This window comes from Thermobia domestica, chromosome 13, assembly GCF_964235325.1.
Source record: "Thermobia domestica chromosome 13, izTheDome1.hap1.1, whole genome shotgun sequence".
Taxonomy (NCBI): Eukaryota; Metazoa; Arthropoda; class Insecta; order Zygentoma; family Lepismatidae; genus Thermobia; species Thermobia domestica.
In genome coordinates this window covers 206,731,932-206,750,346 of record NC_137466.1, presented here as the reverse complement: position 1 = coordinate 206,750,346, position 18,415 = coordinate 206,731,932, and the positions used below count along the sequence as shown (strand labels likewise).

At 36.0% G+C, this 18,415-nt stretch overlaps 1 protein-coding gene across 3 annotated transcripts in view; it reads left to right on the top strand.

Annotated features, from left to right (window-relative positions):
- LOC145668977 (calcitonin gene-related peptide type 1 receptor-like) overlaps window positions 1-18,415 on the top strand; it is a 789,948-nt gene that overhangs the window by 746,613 nt on the left and 24,920 nt on the right. For all 3 annotated transcript variants that reach the window (XM_081737282.1, XM_081737283.1, XM_081737284.1), the window contains one exon: window positions 2,868-2,909. In XM_081737282.1, coding sequence (XP_081593408.1) covers window positions 2,868-2,909 — 42 coding nt within the window. The remainder of the gene's footprint in view (window positions 1-2,867; window positions 2,910-18,415) is intronic.

Sequence of the window (18,415 nt, the reverse complement as noted above, 5' to 3'; positions counted from 1 at the left end):
TTTGACGAAAAACTTAAGCAAAAGGAAAAATACAAAGGTTAAATAGTAATAAAAATAAACATGGCTCAAATCAGAGTAATCACCCTCCAAGTAACAATTCTTGCGAACAAATCTATTGGTTTCAATCGTTGGTGCTTGAACTTGAATGAAATTGTAACATTGTACTTGCATTGAACAGTTACGTACGGACAGGTGCATAAAGCCCTTCTGTTTGTACACGGTAAGCTTTCCACAAAGTGCTCCTGTGCATGTGCACCACACAACACCCTATCACCATACGAAATTCATCAAAATGTATATAAAACTGTTGAAACAAAGGTATGCATTAATAAGTTTTTTAAGGATCACGCCAGTGGGCTATATAAGAGTCTAATGTTATTATGATCATGCTACTGTACCTTATAAGATTGTAATGTTATTAGGATTATTCTAATGAGCCTTAAAAGATTGAAATGTTATTAGGACTACGCTAGTGTGCCTTGTAACATTGCAATGTTATTAGGATCATGCTAGTGGGTCTTATAAAACTGTATTATTATTAGGATCTTGCTAGTAGGCTTTATAAAATTGTAATGTTATTAGGATCACGCTAGTGGGCCTTATAAGATTGTAATGTTATTAGGATCACGCTAGTGTGCCTTACAAAATTGTAATGTTATTAGGATCACGCTAGTGGGCTTTATAAGATTGTAATGTTATTAGGATCACACTAGTGTTCCTTATAAGATTATAAAGTTATTAGGATCACACTAGTGGGCTTTATAAAATTGTAATATTATTAGGATCTTGCTAATAGGCCTTATAAGATTGTAATGTTATTAGGATCATGATAGTGTGCCTTATAACAGTGTAATTTTATTAGGATTACGCTAGTGAACTTTATAAGATTGTAATGTTATTAGGATCACGCTAGTAGGCCTTATAAGATTGTAATATTAGTACGTAGGTTTGTAATATAACTCCATACGATAACTCCTGAACTAAAATTAATCTTTTAAATTCTATTTTTGCAATTGATAGCTAGAGCGATTAACTCGGCCGAATTCGGTAATGGGGTCAATTCGTTCTTCATGAGTAACGGTGAAGTTAACAGTGCTTATCCATAGCTCATACATTCATTCTTAAAACCAAGTACGTTCCGCATAACGATGAGATGTAGCCCTCAAAGCACTGGAAATTTACGGGTTGCAGAATCATCTAGGATAAAAATATTTAGATATTCTTAATCCTTATTATAAATACAAGGCTAATCATTTCTAAATGTGTTTCGTGTGATCCTCTTTACTGTCTTTAGCAGTTTATTTTTTTATTCTGTTAAAATTTTGTGCATAGGATGAATGGCAGCAAAACATTAAATCTAGCCCTAGTTATTAGATAAGTGAACGAGCTAACAAAATCCACGAGTAAACGTAGTTTATGGGGACCAAGTGAGTTCATTTGATACCAGTGTCAGATAAATTCAATTATTTGAGAAGGAGAGGGAGAGTATAAATACACAGGATCCTAGAACGTGCTGCCTTTGCAGCTGATCACAAAGAATGGTCAATTGTGGAGAAACTGGATGATGAAACGATGCAGGTACTTGAACATCAACTCCACAGTCTCGACTTGTACCATGTAACTTCTGGTTGTTTCCTGGGATGAAGTCTGTCATCGCTGGAAACCCTTTTCAGAGAATGCAAGACCTTGCTCGAGCCATAAATTCAGCTCTTTACTGACGATATCTCAACCAAAGTACCGTCTTTGACGAGTGGTTGGAGCAGCTTCAAAGACGTATGAAGTGTGATGGAGAGTTCTTCGAAAGATTAGGAAGATATTTGAGTACAATTAATTATGTCGATTTGAAAGGCAACTTGCAAAACTTTCTCTATGACCCTCGTACATGTACTAGATAGCTTGAGAGCTTGAAAAATTGAAAGCTTGAGAAAATAGCATTGCAAATTCTTCTATAAAATGTAAGTGTAAACAGTGGTGCCCACCCCCCCTTATGTCCATGACGCACCCCCCCGCAATTGTCTATCCATAGGTATTCTTCCATGAAAAAAAAAACTTTTCGATTAATTTTACCCCCCCCCGTCAAACATATTTATATAGATTTTAACCCCCCCCAAATATTTCAATGACGCAGTTTGCGTCATAGCCCCCCCTTGTGGGCACCCCTGGTGTAAAGCCTTCCAAACACAAATAAATGAATAAATGACTAGAATCTTTTTGAACGAGACTGTACCGTTAAAGCAGCTTTACGTATTATTATTTCTATTGTAATGTTTTGATAGAGTCAAATGATAGACCGGGTGTCTTTTCCCCTTCACCAAGTTTTATTACAAAATATAATAAATGCAAGTGTCTCTAATTTTATGTCTCTTCCTCAATGACCAAATGAAGGAATACTAAATGTTTTGCCGGGTGCCCCTTCCACTCATGGCAGTTTCCAGAACACTTTGGCAGGTTGTAGGTTAGACTTGGATTATAAGTTTAAGATGAGATCCTAGTCCAGTGCGACATAGGGTAAGGAAGAGGTACTCCTAGTCCACAGCAACATAGGAAGGTAAAGGTTAGGCGATCAGTTGGTCGACTGATGCTGGGTCCCTCGGTGGTCCTCCTTTTATTTGTCCTCCTCGGGTCCTTCCGTGAGGTTCGTCTGCTTTCGGTGTTCCTCGGTGTCTTGCGTGTCGGCTTCTTGTCTGCTAGGTTGTTTATAATCATTAGCACGTGTTGAGCTAACACGTGCGTCTGTTGTGATGTGGGGATCCTTGCACTATAGATAAATAGCAAACTTTGTGTTGAATAATATAGCAAAACTACGTGTATTCTTTACTCAATGTTGTTTTAATAGTTGACTGACTTGATTTTTCTTTATTTTCCAGGGATTCTGTGTAGCTTTCTTATTCTGCTTCTTAAATGGAGAGGTATGTATGAGAATCTTTAAACGTTTTTCCTTTATACATAAGTTGGATAAAAATTATTTACAACACTGTTTTTATGACAAAGAGGTGTATGTCAACACCAAAGAGTTCTGTAGCTGATAAAGGAATATGAGATGATGAGAAGTGTGGCTGGTGGCAACGACTGTGCTAGTCGGTTAAAAGATGCAGTGCCGTGTAGAGGAGAAAAATGCAAGCGCCATGACAATATTGTAATATTCGGTAGAGTAACGGTACACAGGTTTTCCCTCACCTTTTTTATTATAGAAGTTTCTATACAGTTCATACACTAGATTGCAAATAAGTAATTCCTCTGATAGTTCTTTCCTCTATAAGTTAGACTCGCTGTCCATAGTAGTTCGTTGGTCAGGAAATACTCTGCCCATTGCAGCTAGGTCTAAAGTAACCTCTTGCCTGAAGCATCCCAGAGGTAGAGTAATATTTCCTGTCTGATGCAGTGCGGAGATGGGTGAGGAACCTCTTGCCCGAAGCAGCTCAGAGGTGGGGTAATACTTCCTGCCTGATGCAGTGTTGAGAAGGGGGAGGAACCTCTTGCCCGAAGCAGCTCAGAGGTGAAGTAATACCTCCTGCCTGATGCAGTGCGGAGATGGGTGAGGAACCTCTTTCCCAAAGCAGCTCAGAGGTGGGGTAATATCTCCTGCCGCATGCAGCGCGGTGATAGGTGAGGATACCTCTTGCCCTATGCAACTCAGAGGTGAGGGTGGAGGACCATCTCCCGTCCAGAGCAGCTTCGGGAGAGAGGTAGGATGTGCCCAGTTGATAACTTATATCTTCTACCTCCAGGTGTCTGCTTTCGAAGCCATCTAGTTTGGAGGCGGAGCTGTGGAGGGGGTTGAAGGGGTCTTCTTCGTGTTTTCTCGAAGCTTGCATCCGTCGGCTGCTTGCTGGTGCTTGTGCCTAAGCACGTGGTTTTGCTTACAAATATGAGGGAATATTGCAATATGGTTTGGAAAGACGAACAAAGTGCGTGGATCAAGATTAAAGTGACACGTAGGAGCAATGCACAACAATGTTTCCAAGAACGTCGTAACAACTTCTTCGCCAAAATAAAGAAACCACTTCGCCCGAAGCATTATGAAGCCATCATCCGTGCCACATGGCAGTCTGTGCAGGACATCTACAAAAATTGACGTGCTGACGGTATACGACGTCTTCCATACGTATGGCAGAAAGTAATAGGGATGGGAAGCGATTTCATTGAAGGAATGAGGGTGGTGTTCTTCTGCGTAAAAAGTCACATACGAATCATGACAATGTTGCAATAGCGTGTTATTCATCCCTTGTATATGCTAGCTAGATCAGTCATTTAAACTACTGTTTTATATATGACGTAGGAGCATGTTTTTACGATTGGGGAAAGAACTTGGTGCGACAAAGAAAGAGGGTCGAGTGGTCGAGGTAAGGGAACAGATTAAAATAATAAAAAAAATATTGACTACACTATCACTTTTCTTGTTTGCCTGCCACCACTGGGTTTTATTTACTGACCGTCAGATTTACTGTACCGACCGTAACCTTGTTCTCTCCGTGTGGTTTGTTAAGAATAGGAGCACCAAAAGGTGATGTCTCAAAGCATCCAGTTGAAAATGACTGCACTAGGTTTTTAAAGAACACACTTTCAGAGGAGATGCTAAACTTTCTAGTATTTGCTATGAAGGAGATTCTTGCGCGTACCCAAGTATTTGTATTTATATATCTACAGGCGCGGATCCAAGGGGGCTATAAGGGCTATAGGCCCCCCTTGACGCTCAGGTATACGGTGGATAAAATGGCTTCAATCCTGCTTTACATTGGATAAAGCGGCAAACTATGGTTTAACCCCTCCCATGATCATATCCTGGATCCACCACTGTATATATATATATATATATATATATATATATATATATATATATATATATATATATATATAGATAGATAGATAGATAGATAGATATAGATAGATAGATAGATAGATAGATAGATAGATAGATAGATAGATAGATAGATAGATAGATAGAGTAGTAATCGCGTCACTTTGCCGAACTTTTTGGCCCCTGGGTCCCTGCCTCCGGACCCATGGTCCCTGGCCGGGGTCAATGACCTAGGGGTACCTAGGACCACCCCCTCTAAATTTTGGCAGGGATACCTTGGCCCACCCCCTAAATTTTGGCAGGGGTACATAGGACCACCCCCCTTAAATTTTGGAAATTGCCAAATCTAAAAATTTGGTATGGTAGCCTAGGACCATAGTATGTACCTCTATCAGTATTGGGGGTCTATGTCGTTCCCTTTCATGGGTAAAAAATTGCCAAAAATTCAAATTTCGGGGGTTTTTGACCTAATTTATCCCCTTGGATGAGGTGTTATTACCTTATATAGTTATATGGGCGTATACAGGGGTCCATTCCCTTTCATAAGACATGGGTATATTAATGCACCCCTTGAAAAAATTTGGGAGGCGTACTTTGGCCCACCCCTTCAATTTTGGAAATTGCCCAATTTCAACATTGGGTATTATAGTACAGGACCCTAATATGTACTATGATAAATTTGGGTGGTCCACCTCATTCCCTTTTAGGGGTACATAGGACCACCCCCCTTAAATTTTGGAAATTGCCAAATCTAAAAATTTGGTATAGTAGCCTAGGACCATAGTATGTACCTCTATTAGTATTGGGTGTCTATGTCGTTCCCTTTCATGAGTAAAAAATTGCCAAAAATTCAAATTTCGGAGGTTTTTGACCTAATTTATCCCCTTTGATGAGGTGTTATTACCCTATATGGTTATATGGGCGTATACAGGGGTCCATTCCCTTTCATAAGACATGGGTATATTAATGCACTCCTTGAAAAATTTGGGAGGGGTACCTTGGCCCACCCCTTCAATTTTGGAAATTGCCCAATTTCAACATTGGGTATTATAGTATAGGACCCTAATATGTACTATGATAAATTTGGGTGGTCCACCTCATTCCCTTTTAGGGGTACATAGGACCACCCTCCCTTAAATTTTGGAAATTGCCAAATCTAAAAATTTGGTGTGGTAGCCTAGGACCATAGTATGTACCTCTATCAGTATTGGGTGTCTATGTCGTTCCCTTTCATGGGTAAAAAATTGCCAAAAATTTAAATTTCGGGGTTTTTTGACCTAATTTATCCCCTTTGATGAGGTATTATTACCCTATATAGTTATATGGACGTATACAGGGGTCCATTACTTTTCATAACATATGGGTATATTAATGCACCCCTTGAAAAATTTAGGAGGGGTACCTTGGCCCACCCCTTAAATTTTGGAAATTGACCAATTTAAACGTTGGATATTATAGTACAGGACCCTAATATGTATCATGATAAATTTGGGCGGTCCACCTCGTTTCCTTCCAGGGGCACAAAATTGCCAAAATATAAACATAAGCAATACGTTATACCACGTGTTTGATTTTTGGTCGATTTTATCCCCTTTGATGAGATGTTATTACCTTATATGGTTATATGGTCATGTATAGGGGTCCATTCCCTTTCATAAGATATCGGTATATTTGTACACTCCTTTAAAAATTTGGGAGGGTACTTTGGCCCACCCCTTAAATTTTGGAAATTGCCCAATTTAAACATTTGGTATTATAGTACCGGACCTTAACATGTATTATGATAAATTTGGGTGTTCCACCTCGTTCCCTTTTAGGGGTACAAAATTGTCAAAATATAAACGTAAGCAATACGTTGTACCACGTGTTTGGTCTTTTGGCCCAATTTATCCTCTTGGATGAGGTTCTATTACCTTATATGGTTATATGGTTATGTATAGGGGTCTATTCCCTATCATAAGACATAGGTACATTTGTGCACTCCTTTAAAAATTTGGGAGGGGTACTTTGGCCCACCCCTTAAATTTTGGAAATTGACCAATTTAAACATTTGGTATTATAGTACTGGACCTTAACATGTATTATGATAAATTTGGGTGTTCCACCTCGTTCCCTTTTAGGGGTACAAAATTGTCAAAATATAAACGTAAGCAATACGTTGTACCACGTGTTTGGTCTTTTGGCCCAATTTATCCTCTTGGATGAGGTTCTATTACCTTATATGGTTATATGGTTATGTATAGGGGTCTATTCCCTATCATAAGACATAGGTACATTTGTGCACTCCTTTAAAATTTTTGGGAGGGGTACTTTGGCCCACCCCTTAAATTTTGGAAATTGCTCATTTTATATATTTGGTATTATAGTACCGGACCTTAACATGTATTATTATGATAAATTTGGGTGTTCCACCTCGTTCCCTTTTAGGGGTACGAAATTGCCAAATTTTAGTACAACCACGTGTTTGGTCTTTTGGCCCAATTTATCCTCTTGGATGAGGTCCTATTACCTTATATGGTTATATGGTCATGTATAGGGGTCCATTACCTATCATAAGACATAGGTACATTTGTGCACTCTGGGAGGGGTACTTTGGCCCACCCCTTAAATTTTGGAAATTGCTCATTTTATATATTTGTTATTATAGTACTGGACCCTAACATGTATTATGATAAATTTGGGTAGTTCACCTTGTTCTCTTTCATGCGTAAAAAAATTGCCAAATTTTACTACAACCACGTGTTTGGTATTTTGGTTCAATTTATCCCCTTGGATGAGGTCCTATTACCTTATATGATTATATGGTTATGTATATTGGTCCATTCCCTATTATAAGACATGGGTATATTGATGCACCCTTTAAAAAATTTGGGAGGGGTATCTTGACTCATCCACTCAGTTTTAGAAATTGATTAATATAAGCATTTGGTATCTTCGTACAGGTCTTCAATATGTACCACTATAAATTTGGATGGTCCACATCGTTCCCTTTCATGGGTAAAGAACTACCAAAATCAAATTTCGGATGTTATTGACCCCTATTTAATACGTTATATGGTTTATTACCTCTATATGTTTATGTTCTCTTTTAAATTTGGGAATTATCAAATAACAAAATTCGGTAAACGTTTTCTAGGACCCATTGGTATTCCTCTTATGGCCAAATATTCAAAATTTAAAGGTTATTGACCGGCTTTATTATTGAATAAGTACAGGATTTATTACTTTTTCATAAGATACAGGTGTATTTGTGTACCAATCTTAAATTTTGGGAGGGGTACATTTCTTATTGTCATATCAATAATTGGTAATTGGATAGTATCTCATTCATTGGGTAAATCATTATGATCACGTGATCAGTTATTGACCTATGATGAGATTAGGAGTCCAGGACATTGGTACATTTAAACTTTGTAGGATAATTTGAGAATGCGTCATTGGTATTGATTATTACAGCCAAATATAAACGTAAGCAATACGATGTACCACGTGATTGACCTTGATGAGGTAGTGTACAGGGATACATAGCTATCCTTATTGAATCTTATGACTCATAGTCTTAAGGGAATACATGCTACAACACTGGCAAAGTTATTGTTAATGCAATTTCATTGGTTGATCACTATCTTTCGTGCAATCTGATTGGTTGATCACTATCTTTCGTGCAATCTGATTGGTTGCTGATTTTCAAATCTTTGCTGTATTCAGTTTTAAGTTTTGTTGTTTGAAAATTTTTTGTTTCGAAATTTTTTGTTTGAAAACTTTGTTTCAAAATTTTGTTTGAAACTTTTCGTTTCAAAATTTTGTTTGAAAATTTTTTGTTTGTAAATTTTTGTTTCAATTTTTTTGTTTAAAATTTTTTCGTTTGAAATTTTTCGTTTCCAAAATTTTTTTCTGTTTAAAAATTTTTGTTTGAACAGTTTTGTTTGGAAAATTTTGTTTCAAATTTTTTGTTTGAAAATTTTTGTTTGAAAATTTTTTGTTTGAAATTTTTGTTTGACATTTTTAAAAGTTTGTGCACTCATTAGTAAAGAACCGGAACTGTTTAGAACTAAAACCTCTGGCAACATTATGGTGCAATAGTACACATCAGAATATGGGGTTGTACTTGAAATGAAAAAACACAATTCATTGAAATGGATCATTTTATTACACTCCACATACATCCATACCAGATAGTGGTTCTGGATATTGTCGATACAATGTATTTTGAACTTCTTGCACTAGTTTGTCTTTAGCATATAATTTTAATTCCAATTGAAGTCTTTTAAGATCTATTGCAATATCAATTGGTGGAAACTCAATGTCCATTTGATCACAAATAAACTGTTTATCAATACAGGTATGCACCCACTAACGATGTTGACAACCATCACAATATCTAGATACATGTTGTACAATATGCATAACACATTTTTCAAAATAGTACTTTTTCAGGAATATACTTGTTTTGTTGCACACTTCCACTGCATGTTTAACACACTGAAATACGCTGATGAATTTGTTCCATTCCGTTTGCGTTAGATACACCATGTTGCGAGGGACATGGAATGTATTCTTTTTACGTAACAGCACCATCTTCTCTTCGAGGACTGTACGCATCACCACTTCATGATTTGAGCCTAATGATTTGACTATGGTCACATTTAGCTCATCATGAAAATAATCGTTCATTTGGTCGATTCGTGAACATAATATTTGCCATTCTTCACAAGTCAGTTGTACACCAAATTGTTCTGCTTTGCCTAATCGAATTACTGGTTCAAATGATCTAGCACTGATACCAATCATCACATGTTTTGTTTGAAATATATTTATTGGATAATAGCTTGCGAAGATGAACTCTTTATCGTTAGAAGTACACATCTTTCCTCCTGAAAAGCACTTGCTCAAATGATTTCGTGGGATGACACTGTATTGGTTGATTTATAGAACTACGGCTCACGTCATTGGAAAGGAATGTGCTGACGTTTGAATTCATGGTTTCATCACAGTTGCTGACGTCATGCTGACCAACCAAATTCATACAACTATGTCTGACGTCAAAGGAATGTGCTGACGTTTGAATTCATGATTTCATCACATTTGCTGACGAATCTGGCTGTGTACTAAATTCAAATTGATGACTTCGACCCAAGAATCCTTTGTAACATAAAGATACAGATCCAGTATTTAAGAAACGCAGCAGTTCTTCTTGTTTTGATGCTTCCATGGGTAAATATCTTGCTGGTAAAATTATATTCTTATCATTTTCAAGCTTCACTACGATTCTTAATCCAAACTTTGTAGGGATCATTTGGCTAGCTAAGATTCTATAAGGTACATTCTGTTGTAAATCAGTAATCTTGGTAAATGATTTCATCACATCACGTGTGTTTAGAAACTGCAGACAAGTAGCCATGATGACGTTATCATGAATACTAACTCGAACGATACTTATATATGATGCAAAACTGATGACGTTGCATCATGTTCTGACGTGTACTATTGCACCATAATGTTGCCAGAGGTTTTAGTTCTAAACAGTTCCGGTTCTTTACTAATGAGTGCACAAACTTTTAAAAATGTCAAACCAAACTTTGAAACAAAATTTTTGAAACGAAAAAATTTGGAAACGAAAAATTCAAACAAAATTTTAAAACGAAAAAAATTTCAAACGAAAAATTTTCCAAACAAAACTGTTCAAACAAAAATTTTTAAACAGAAAAAAAATTTTGGAAACGAAAAATTTCAAACGAAAAAATTTTAAACAAAAAAATTGAAACAAAAATTTACAAACAAAGAATTTTCAAACAAAATTTTGAAACAAAAATTTCAAACAAAAATTTTTCAAACAAAAATTTCAAACGAAAAGTTTCAAACAAAATTTTCGAAACAAAGTTTTCAAACAAAAATTTCGAAACAAAAATTTTTAAACTAAAAATATCAAACGAAAAAATGTCAAACCAAAGTTGCAAACAAAAAAAAATTCAAAAACTTTTCAAATGTTAAAACAAAACTGAATGCAGCAAAGATTTGAAACTCGGAAACCAATCAGATTCCACGAAAGATAATGATCAGCCAATCAGATTGCACGAAAGATAGTGATCAACCAATGAAATTACATCAACAATAACTTTGCCAGTGTTGTAGCATGTATTCCCTTAAGACTATGAGTATTAAGATTCAATAAGGTTAGCTATGTATCCCTGTACACTACCTCATCAAGGTCAATCACGTGGTACATCGTATTGCTTACGTTTATATTTGGCTGTAATAATCAATACCAATGACGCATTCTCAAATTATCCTACAAAGTTTAAATGTACCAATGTCCTGGACTCCTAATCCCATCATAGGTCAATAACTGATCACGTGATCATAATGATTTAAACAATGAATGAAATACTATCCAATTACCAATTATTGATATGACAATAAGAAATGTACCCCTCCCAAAATTTAAGATTGGTACACAAATACACCTGTGTCTTATGAAAAAGTAATAAATCCTGTAGTTATTCAATAATAAAGCCGGTCAATAACCTTTAAATTTTGAATATTTGGCCATAAGAGGAACACCAATGGGTCCTAGAAAACGTTTACCAAATTATGTTATTTTATAATTCCCAAATTTAAAAGAGAACAAAAACATATAAAGGTAATAAACCATATAACGTATTAAATAGGGGTCAATAACCTCCGAAATTTGATTTTTGGTAGTTCTTTACCTTACCCATGAAAGGGAACGATGTGGACCATCCAAATTTATAGTGGTACATATTGAAGACCTGTACGAAGATACCAAATGCTTATATTAAACAATTTCTAAAACTGAGTGGATGAGTCAAGATACCCCTCCCAAATTTTTTAAAGGGTGCATCAATGTACTCATGTCTTATGATAGGGAATGAACCTATATACATGACCATATAATCATATACGGTATAAGACCGCATCAAACGGGATAAATTGGGCCAAAAACCAAACACGTGATACAACATATTGCTTATGTTTATATTTTGGCATTTTTTTACTCATGAAAGGGAACAAGGTGGACCACCCAAATTTATCATGATACATATTGAGGTCATGTACTATGATAGCGAATGCTTAAATTGGAAAAATTGCAAAATTTAAGGGATTGGCTATGGTACCCCTTCCGGTGTGTATCAATGTACCTATGTCTTATGATAGAAAATGGACCCTATACATGACCATATAATCATATTAGGTAATAGGACCTCATCCAAGGGAATAAATTAGGTCAAAAACGAAACACGTGGTTGTACTAAAATTTGACAATTTCGTACCCATAAAAGGGAACGAGATGGACCACCCAAATTTATAGTAATATATATATATATTAGGGTCTTATACTATTATACCAAATGTTTAAATTGGGCAATTTCCAAAATTTAAGGGGTGGGCCAAGGTACCCCTCCCAGATTTTTAAAGGGTGCATCAATATACCCATGTCTTATAATAGGGAATGGACCAATATACATAACCATATAATCATATAAGGTAATACGACCTCATCCAAGGGGATAAATTGAGCCAAAACAAACACGTGGTACAACGTATTGCTTACGTTTATATTTTGACAATTTTGTACCCCTAAAAGGGAACGAGGTGGACCACCCAAATTTATCATAATAGATGTTAGGGTCCAGTACTATAATACCAAATATATAAAATGAGCAATTTCTAAAATTTAAGGGGTGGGCCAAGGTACCCCTCACAAATTTTTAAAGGAGTGCACAAATGTACCTATGTCTTATGATAGGGAATAGACCCCTATACATAACCATATAACCATATAAGGTAATAGGACCTCATCCAAGGGGATAACTTAGGTCAAAACCAAACACGTGGTACAACGTATTGCTTACGTTTATATTTTGGCAATTTTGTACCCCTAAAAGAGAACGAGGTGGACCACCCAAATTTATCATAATACATGTTAGGGTCCAGTACTATAATACCAAATATATAAAATGAGCAATTTCTAAAATTTAAGGGGTGGGCCAAAGGACCCCTCCCAAATTTTTAAAGGAGTGCACAAATGTACCTATGTCTTATGATAGGGAATAGACCCCTATACATAACGATATAAGGTAATAGAACCTCATCCAAGAGGATAAATTGGGCCAAAAGAACAAACACGTGGTACAACGTATTGCTTACGTTTATATTTTGGCAATTTTGTAGCCCTAGAAAGGAACGAGGTGGACCACCCAAATTTATTATAATACATGTTAGGGTCCAATACTATAATACCAAATATATAAAATGAGCAATTTCCAAAATTTAAGGGATGGGCCAAAGTACCCTCCCAAATTTTTAAAGGAGTGTACAAATATACCGATATCTTATGAAAGGGAATGGACCCCTATACATGACCATATAACCATATAAGGTAATAACATCTCATCAAAGGGGATAAAATCGACCAAAAATCAAACACGTGGTATAACGTATTGCTTATGTTTATATTTTGGCAATTTTGTGCCCCTGGAAGGAAACGAGGTGGACCGCCCAAATTTATAATGATACATATTAGGGTCCTGTACTATAATATCCAACGTTTCAATTGGTCAATTTCCAAAATTTAAGGGGTGGGCCAAGGTACCCCTCCCAAATTTTTCAAGGGGTGCATTAATATACCCATATGTTATGAAAAGTAATGGACCCCTGTATACGTCCATATAACTATATAGGGTAATAATACCTCATCAAAGGGGATAAATTAGGTCAAAAAACCCCGAAATTTAAATTTTTGGCAATTTTTTACCCATGAAAGGGAACGACATAGACACCCAATACTGATAGAGGTACATACTATGGTCCTAGGCTACCACACCAAATTTTTAGATTTGGCAATTTCCAAAATTTAAGGGGGTGGTCCTATGTACCCCTAAAAGGGAATGAGGTGGACCACCCAAATTTATCATAGTACATATTAGGGTCCTATACTATAATACCCAATGTTGAAATTGGGCAATTTCCAAAATTGAAGGGGTGGGCCAAGGTACCCCTCCCAAATTTTTCAAGGGGTGCATTAATATACCCATGTCTTATGAAAGGGAATGGACCCCTGTATACGCCCATATAACCATATAGGGTAATAACACCTCATCCAAGGGGATAAATTAGGTCAAAAACCCCCGAAATTTGAATTTTTGGCAATTTTTTACCCATGAAAGGGAACGACATAGACCCCCAATACTGATAGAGGTACATACTATGGTCCTAGGCTACCATACCAAATTTTTAGATTTGGCAATTTCCAAAATTTAAGGGGGGTGGTCCTATGTACCCCTGCCAAAATTTAGGGGTGGGCCAAGGTACCCCTGCCAAAATTTAGAGGGGGTGGTCCTAGGTACCCCTAGGTCATTGACCCCGGCCAGGGACCATGGGTCCGGAGGCAGGGACCCAGGGGCCAAAAAGTTCGGCAAAGTGACGCGATTACTACTGATAGATAGATAGATAGATAGATAGATAGATAGATAGATAGATAGATAGATAGATAGATAGATAGATAGATAGATAGATAGATAGATAGATAGATATACACACATTTACAGAAGTTTGGTTTACAGAAAACTCCTTTCTATTCGTATGTCAGTCCGGATGTCAAGCTGTCAATACTATTTAATGGATCATCACCAAGTTTGTCCAGGATATAGGAGTCGAGGAATCGCGTTTGTTGTTGATGATCCTCCAATTCATTCGAAGATATGGATAATCAAAAATCGGTTTTGCATTTACTCCTAGGCAATAATTGTGGAAGTTATCCTTCCGTCACAACTACCCTTTTATTGTTGAGATTAGCGGGTTAGTATAAAGGTCAGGATACAAAATACTAATCTGACCCTGAGATGACAAATCTAAAGACCCAGGGAAAACTCACAAAAGAGGTGAGCACTCTACCACTATGCTACTGTAACACCTTTGGTGGATTTGTTTCATAACATTCTTTTCTAAGTAATGACCAGTCAGATGTTGTCCTCTTATTTTTAAACTTTTCAAACTGTGGTTTTTAACTTTTTGTTATTTTAAAAGTTGTAGAACATAAAACAGTAAATCCACAATACAACCTTCTATTTACAAGAAAATACTGTATTACTTTGTGTTTAATAAAATATGAAGATATATACAGCAAATGCTCTGTTCATCTTTAGTGTTTCGTACAAAAACAGATCCTACAAAATACGATTTAATTGGATGAACAGTACACTTTTACATACTGTATAAGCACAGACAAAGACGAGAATAATAACGTAGCTTCATGAAGTAAAATACCAAGGGTCACCATTTTTTATATATAAATTATTTAATTTCCGCGTTCCGTGGCCTTTTTTTTTTTAAATGTTACATCTGGTTCTTTCTTTTTACTCTCTCTCTCCCCGTGTTTGTTAGTCTCTTTCTCTTCGGAAATGGATGTGCAAATGGATGCATCATAAAACGTGATCGTAAAATGAGCAAAATGCACTTTTGAACTCATCTTTGTTGAAGAGCTAATTTAACTTGAAAAATTATTTCCTGTGTTGCCCAAGCATTAAGAATGGAGGACGAAAAAAAATAGAAAACACTGAAGTTGTTTGAGTAATTTCTTCATTTATGTTCTTACGTTCTTACTATGTTTACAATCGTACACCATAATGTTGCACAATGTCTCAAAATCATGAACAATCCGTAGATTTTTTTTCTAAGAAAAGGGATTTTTTTAAAAATATTCATCAAGCTTAACACTATTGCAATACTTTACACATTCTAATAAAATAGTCCAATCACTTCCAATGGAGTGCTCTGTGATGTGATCGTCTTCTACTCCCATTTTCAGCAAACTGAACAACAGTGCCGTGCCGTGCAAAATCAGCGCCCGGAACTAGAGTATACGACGTCGCCCCCATACATACGAGTGAGGTTGACAGACCAGCCGCGAAGCGCCACCATGATTGGCGCGAAACGTAAGAAAATTTTCAGAAATAAACCCTGCTTTTCCTTGATTTTCAGCACTTTTTATTACTTTTTTTTTCATTTTATATACCGGTGGAGCACTTTTAGAAAATGTTTAGGGACGCAAAAAGAATAAATATGACCGTGGTCAAATTAAATATATGATTGAAAAACACTACTGTTAATCTAAACTTTTTCCAAGTATTTTTTCTCTCTTTTTCTTATCTTCTTTTCTTTTCTTTTCTTTTTTCCTCCCGAATTTTCCGCACTCTTACTTCGGTGCCCGGTGCCATGGCCCCGCTCGCCCTTCTCCCACGGCACGGCACTGCTCAACAAAGCAGAAACAGGCGCGCATCTAGAAATGTTTGCTGGGAGGGTTCGAAGATATTTGGGGAATTCAATACGTGTATGTAATATTAAACCTGTCTTATTTTGCACCCAAAAAGACAAGTAATTATTAATTACTCTCATCTATATTTTTAGAAAAATGATAAAACTAGATTCCTTTAATGAGAAAAGAGAGAATACAGATGAGGCGTTAAGTGAAATGAAATCTTTCAGTTTAACGTCCAACGATTATGCCTGTTCGGTTAAGGAGACGGATGATTATGGCAAGTAATGATGATGGAATAATTTACTAGAATGAAAATGTGGGAGAGAACGGGAGTACCCCGAGAAAACCGCGAACAAGATGATGTCCTCTACAAACTTACTTGACCAGAAATCGAACTAGGAACCCCACACATCAGAGTTAAGCGCTCTACGATTGTGCCAACAACCCTACAATGTGGCATATGTTACCTCAAGTGAAAAAAACAACTTAGAGTAATTTAGTCTTGGGAGTAAGTTTTCTTTTACGTTTCCTAAAGTACCCATTATACTTTCGTTGATATTCCATAACTGAATATTTTTAGTAATAATTGCAACATAATTTAAATTAATAAATGGAAAGGGAGAAAGTTTATTACAATGGTTCGTATCTTTTCAATTTAATTTCTCTTGAAATACATATTTTAAATAGTTCTAAATAGTAAAAGTGTATTATACTTCCTTAATCTAATCTAACCTATTTCCATTTTACAATCACTAAATTAGGAAGAGTGCTCTCAGGAATCAACACAGAACAGGAGAGTTAGTTTTAGTAAACATATCATGCACTATTATTATTATTATTATTATTATTATTATTATTATTATTATTATTATTATTATTATTATTATTATTATTATTATTATTATTATTATTATTATTATATTAGCTGAACTGCGCTCTCTACACAGCACATCATTCATATATCAGAATGAATCTCTGTCATTCCTCACAACATTTGTACATGTCCCTTTACAGACAAGTGAAAGGCGTCTTGATAAAAAAAAAAAATCGGCAAGGGGCACCATAAAGGAGAGATTTTTCCGATTATTTTTTCAATATTTCGCACCGTTTGCAAGATTTGAGCCTACTTCCGGTTGGAGTTTCTAATTCATGTATGATCAGTGTTTTCTTTCTTCTTGCATGCAGTATGTAATAAGCAAATACATTACACATACAATTAATGATAATGTCAGTGATATATGGTATTCATTGGGCAAAATACTCCAAACAATAAATATTCATCTTAGACTGGAGAAATGGTTATACTTCGTTTTTCATTATCACTGCGCCATAAAACAAACGCCGGATAGGTATACTAACCCCGTATACAATGGTGTAGTGTTGGAATATATAACTCGTAGGATACAATGCTTCACTTTTTAAAATTTCAACACTTCCAGTACCCCTAAAAACTGTAATAAAGAAATAATGGTCATTTTTTAAACATTCAATTAGAGGTGAACAATGTAAACAAAATTTGCAATCGATCAGTGAAAACGGTATCTTTCTAGAGCCTATGGTTCCCGAGAACTCACTGTTGAAAGGATTTGCCACAAACATATAAAATTCTCTTGGCCACAAATATATAAACCTAGCATTTTAATATATAGATAGTAGGTAGCTTGAATAAAAGTATATAATTAAAATTATGGTTACCATGCGTGCAAAAAAAAAAAAAAAAAAAAAAAGCTCGGTAGAGTGGTCTAAAATTTTTAATGGCTTGTGGCCCCCTAACATATTTATGTCCCTCCAAATTTTCGAGGCTCGTTGTGGACCTGAATACTATTATGAATGCGAATTTTCCTAACACTGCTAATGAACTACAGTGCCTCCAGTAGATCCGACTTGTTAATTGCGAAGACTGGCGAAAAACTGAGAATGCGAATGATTCCAACATGCTTTGGATTGTTCGTGCGAATTGGCGAATGGAGCGTTATTTGCGTTCAAAGCAACGCAGTTTTCAGTGCGTGAAATATCTATGTATATATTAAAATGCTACGTTTAAATGTTTGTGGTCAAGAAAATTTTATATGTTTGTGGACATTTATATGTTTGTGACCAATCCTTTTGACAGTGAGTTCTCGGGAACCATAAGCTCTAGAAAGATGCCGTTTTCACTGATCGATTGCAAATTTTGTGTAGATTGTTCAGTTCTAATTGAATATTTAAAAAAAACGTGGCCGTTTTTTCTTTATTACATTTTTAGGGGTACACCGGAAGTGTTGAAATTTTAAAAAAGTAAAGCATATCATACGAGTTATACATTTCAACACCACATGGTTCTATACAGGGGTTGTATA